The sequence below is a fragment of the Sardina pilchardus genome, chromosome 19 (assembly GCF_963854185.1).
Source record: "Sardina pilchardus chromosome 19, fSarPil1.1, whole genome shotgun sequence".
NCBI lineage: Eukaryota > Metazoa > Chordata > Actinopteri > Clupeiformes > Clupeidae > Sardina > Sardina pilchardus.
The window spans coordinates 20042111-20047110 of NC_085012.1; the positions used below are offsets into that span (position 1 = coordinate 20042111).

The following is a 5000-nucleotide window of genomic DNA, read 5'->3' on the forward strand; positions in this document are numbered from 1 at the left end:
GCCCGTATTCATCATCAGCCGCCCCGCGCTCTTCCAGGAAATGACATCAGCCGCTTGGCCCATCGCTGCCTCTGGTGATGATTGGCTGCTGCCTGCTGCGCTCCCCGCCCGTGTAAACGGCCTCCCCCCTCCACCCCCCCCCCATCACCACCACACCACACCACACCACACCACACCGCACCACGTGCCTCCCCGACGGGGGTAATCTCATCAGGTTCCTCCCCTCGCTCCAATTACACACACGGACATTCGTCAACATGGCTGATTGCATTAGCTAATTGAATACACACCCCGACATGTATTGGAGGGCCCGGCCCCGTGCCGTCGGCCCGCGTTGCGCTCGCTGTCGCTTGACGGATGTGCGTTGACGGCCAGAGCCCCGTTTGCCGTGCGCTTGCTCTGCATGGAGAGTGTCGTTTAGTGCATCTAGCCAGTGCGTCTCTGTGGCACACAGCGGCGGTGTGCATGGGACTGAATGAATTCTCGGAATGGTTCATTTGGGAATACCGTGTGCAGTGTTTGAGTGTCTTGTATGCTATTGCATAGGCAGTCAGGTGGAAAGGCTGAATAGTAAATGCATTAGGTTTGCATTGGTGGTAATAGCATCCCCTACTATACGTTCCATACCATACCTACACCCTTAAAGGGTGCTTGGGGTGCTATTTAGAACCAGGCTTTAAAGAACCCTTAGGGGTTCCTTTGATGAGCTCTTCAAACCATGTTGGGGTGCCTGGAGTATATGAAGCATGCCCTCTGGTTCTATATACATGTTGCATACCTAGCATACCATATCTATATAGAATAGAATAGAATAGAATATATAATTTTTTGATCCCATGAGGGAAATTCAGTTCTCTGCATTTAACCCAATTTAACCGAATTAGTGAACACACAGCACACAGTGAACACACAGTGAGGTGAATCACACAACCCAGAGCAGTGAGCTGCCTGCCCAATCAGCGGCGCTCGGGGAGCAGTGAGGGGTTAGGTGCCTTGCTCAAGGGCACTTCAGCCATGGTGGACTTGTCGGGGATCGAACCGGCAACCCTCAGGTTACAAGCCCGATGCGCTAACCAGTACACCACGGCTGCCCCCTTATACCTTTTTTCCTAAGAGTATGGCCCGAGCATGAGCCTGATCTGTGGTGACCATCCTAGATCCTACCCCCAACAGGTTTTTCAGTTCTCAGGTTCTCTGACGGACATGAATATATAACGGCTTAGAGCATTTCTGGTAGGCATTTCTTTTAAACCAATTCCCAATCACTCTCCCATTCATTTCCTGTCTACACCACCCTGTCTCTAGGAAGTCTAAAATGCCCCACAGAACTACCACAACAAATGGGTTGCCGACGTACGTGACAGCACGGTCAGAGCACAGCTGCACAGACTCGTTTAAGTGCAGTCTTGTGCTCGTGTGGGTCTGCATGGATGGAGCACGGCACTCACTCATGTGTTGTTTTTCTTTGTGGCAGGAGGGGATCTGTCGAAGCGCTGAGGAGAAGTGTGTGTGGAGGAGACAGCGGCAGCCCTGATGTCCGATGTTGTGCTCGCATCTCTGTCGAGTGTGCTTTTTCTAGCCCGGAGTCATTATATGACTGATTTCTTTTTCCTAGAGTGCCTTCTGAAACTCTGACATTATTATACCCAATAGCATCATGCTGCCATGCTGCCATGGCCACCTGTATAACTGTGTTGTACTACAGTTGTGAAGAACTATTTTATATCTGTTTTATATAACTCTTTTTTTATACTGCTGATGTTTTATATGATTGCTCTGTGTCTTGCTACTTAAAACAATCACTCCACTGTCAACAACAATAAACCACATCCTTTGAAACACCGATTGTGTGCTTGATACCTCTATTTGACAGTTGATACAGTGCTAAACACTTTGCTTGCACACAGCATAATGACTGAAGGGAGTAAGTTGTTGGGTAACAGTACAAGGCCATAGATAGAAAAAAAATAGAAGTTCAACACGGACATGCTTGATTTATGAAATGGCACAGCATGTGAAATAACTTTCCGTGATATCTGTATACAGAAGGAAGATGTGCCTCCTCCATTCATACGGGCCTACTTTATGTCAGTACAGAGACACAGAGGGGAGATGGTGGTGTGTGTATGTGTGGGAGGGGGGGGGGGGGGTCACCAGGGAGGCAGGCTGGAAGATTTCACAGAGGATGCCGCCTGGACTGCCGCGAGTGTTGTGCTCGCGCTGAAGCTCTCCTGACTAAATAAGGGAGTGGCGTGACGGCCGGGAGATTGCTCAGCGCGCCCCCACGTGGAAGCTTCAGGATCATCACCCTTGGCTCTCCGAAGTGTCCAGAGACAACAAGCCTTTTATCACCCGAACAAAGCTCACCGTGTCCAGCGTGCTAGCATCCGAGGATGAGCTGGGTGAAAATTGGCAGTTCTGATCGGCGTGTGTAAAAACAGTCAGAGCTGTTATATGGTATGAACGCGTCCATGCTGGTAGTCTTTGTGTCTGTCTTCCAGTGACGGTAGGGGAACCCCGCACACTCAGCTTGCGTTTAGACGATGACGTATCAAGCAGTCTGAGGACCTCATACACTGCACGACTGAAGGTAACCCCCTAAAAAAATAAACAAAGCAAGCGCTCTGTACACAAAACAACAAGAAATATCACACTTAGCCCAGACAGGTGAGTTGACGCATGTTTTTGTGAAAGAAAAAAATAAACAAATAATGAAATTTAGTTTGTTTTCGAGTGACACGTTTATGTTCTATTTCGCATGGTGATGTGAGAGTTGCTTGTTTATCCTAAACCAAAATGTTTCAATAGTGCACTGGCACATAGTGTTAGCAGAGGGCAGGATACCTGAAAATTCAAATTATAAACACACACCTGTCAGTGGTCCGTCTGTTCACCGCACCCATTTCAATTGTATTTGTTTAGCACACACAGTATCAGTGTGGTTAGACGCTCGTAGTTTGGTGACACGTAGACCTAGGATCTGTGCAATACATCTCTGGTATAAAATTATAAAGTTACAGAGGGTGTTGGTAGGTGCTGACGAAGCTCTTTTGTCTTCATTGTGTTTTTGGTGATTCTGGCTATTCCGCCGATGAAAGGGTTAAGGAGGTGCAGCCGTCGCCACCGGTGAACTGAGATCATCTGCGTTGAGACCTCGGGTGAGAAGCACGACTCTTACATGGCTGCATCTTTCCCAGTCAAACTCACGCCTCATTTCCATATTTTTATTGGCTAATCCTAACAAAGAGGTTTGCTTCAAGAAAACGTTGCAGGGACAAAGGGAAGCAAAAAAGACGCAACTGTGGCAGAGCCAAAGGTTCCTCGGTTGGGCGTTCGAGTCTTCATCCCCGGAGTTTTCCCTCGCAAATGCCACCGAGTAACCAAGCGCGTCATCATTCTGTAAACAGAGGAACGGATATCATTTTTGACAGTCCAGAGACGGACGTAAACAAAACCCCACACACCGTTAACCCTTGGAAACTGGAAACTGTGGTGGGGATAAGTGGCGGCTCGTTTTCCCAAAGCTGCTCTCCTATTTTTTTTCCCTTTTAAAAGCTACCCTGTCGGTGTCTGATGAAGTTCTCAAGACTGTGTATCGCTTGTGGATTACAGCGTACAGCCCCTCGTACCGAGGACGCAGTGACCGTGGCCAAGTGGCTCCGCGCGTAAAGGTTAGCTTTGGCTCCAGAAAGTCAGAAAAGTCCGGAGGGCGAATGCAAGGATGCCGGTCCGACGGGGACACGTGGCGCCGCAGAACACCTTCCTCGATACCATCATCAGGAAATTCGAGAGTCACAGTAAGATTATTGGACGATTTATTTTGCATCCTGTTCTTGTTCTGTCCCGTTCTTCTAATTTTAGTAATTTCAGAAAATATGCATTGTGCGCGCGCACACACAGTAACACACACTGATCAGACATATATTTTCTTCTTCTTTTTTTTTTGAATGTACAACAGTATTTCAAAAGTTTAACATGCAAATAGGTAATACCATTAAATAATGATAATAATAATAATAATAATAATAATAGCGTTCATATTATTATTGTTATTATTAGTCATATAAGTTTTGATGACAGTATTAACAATTACTCGTCTTGTTTCAAAGAAAATAAATCTTTCCTTGTTGTTACCATTTGCCTATACACAAAATACACTTGTTTAATAATGCAGCTGTCAGTTCTTCTATATGCATAGCATCAAATAGCTCAGGCTATTTACCCATGAGGATTTCTTTGTTCATTTCCAATTTAATTAACACTTGAGAGATAAATTGAGAGGGAAAATACTATTTTTGATCGGTTCTCTTTAGCCTTGGCGTGTTTTACGCACACAATTAAAGATGAGAAATTGCATAATTAGAATGACAAAGTTTCTCAGTGGATTTGCAGATTTCCATCAGAGTTAATGTCCGCATATTGTGTTTATAAATAGTCTGTATTTAAACTGTCTGTTGTTTGCTCATCATAGCCATTAAGTTCAATTATTTATGCTGTCTAGCTAAACAACTTTGTTTAGTCTGTAATACATCCTACTGTTGTTTCTAATTCGATGCAGAAACGGTTCCAAACCGGCAATTCAAAACCGTCTCATCAGCACTTTTGGCTACCTGTTCGTCGTTGTAATAGTCCCCTCCGTCAAGCAGAGTGATTCTGTCACTGTGTGGAGGTTCATTGATGACTTTCAAAGCCTATTATCTTTATTGTACTGCGTTCTAGGTTTTCCAATTCAAATTCTGTCAAAGACAACAAACGAAATAGGATCTCGGAGACATTCCTTTAAGGAGTTACTCATTCATATGGTCTTACACAATTTCCCAAACGCACAGCTTAGAAAACGTTTGATTGATGTAGAGATAAGGCTCAGGGTGATGCGATCTAAGTCTCTCGTTTACTCTGCCACTCTAAAAACACATTCACATTAACACCTCAGCTGTGTGCTCCATTTCAGCGATGCTATATCTCACCCACGTTACGCAGATAAGGCCATGTTGTGGTGG

At 45.5% G+C, this 5000-nt stretch overlaps 2 protein-coding genes across 2 annotated transcripts in view; both read left to right on the top strand.

The window, feature by feature from the left end:
• sspo (SCO-spondin) overlaps positions 1–1800 on the top strand; it is a 98845-nt gene extending 97045 nt beyond the window's left edge. The window contains exon 109 of the mRNA XM_062521966.1: positions 1475–1800. Coding sequence (XP_062377950.1) covers positions 1475–1497 — 23 coding nt within the window. The 3' untranslated portion in view covers positions 1498–1800. The remainder of the gene's footprint in view (positions 1–1474) is intronic.
• Positions 1801–3721: 1921 nt separating this feature from the next.
• The window catches only part of kcnh2b (potassium voltage-gated channel, subfamily H (eag-related), member 2b), a 217120-nt gene continuing 215841 nt past the window's right edge, over positions 3722–5000 (top strand). The window contains exon 1 of the mRNA XM_062521967.1: positions 3722–3797. Coding sequence (XP_062377951.1) covers positions 3722–3797 — 76 coding nt within the window. The remainder of the gene's footprint in view (positions 3798–5000) is intronic.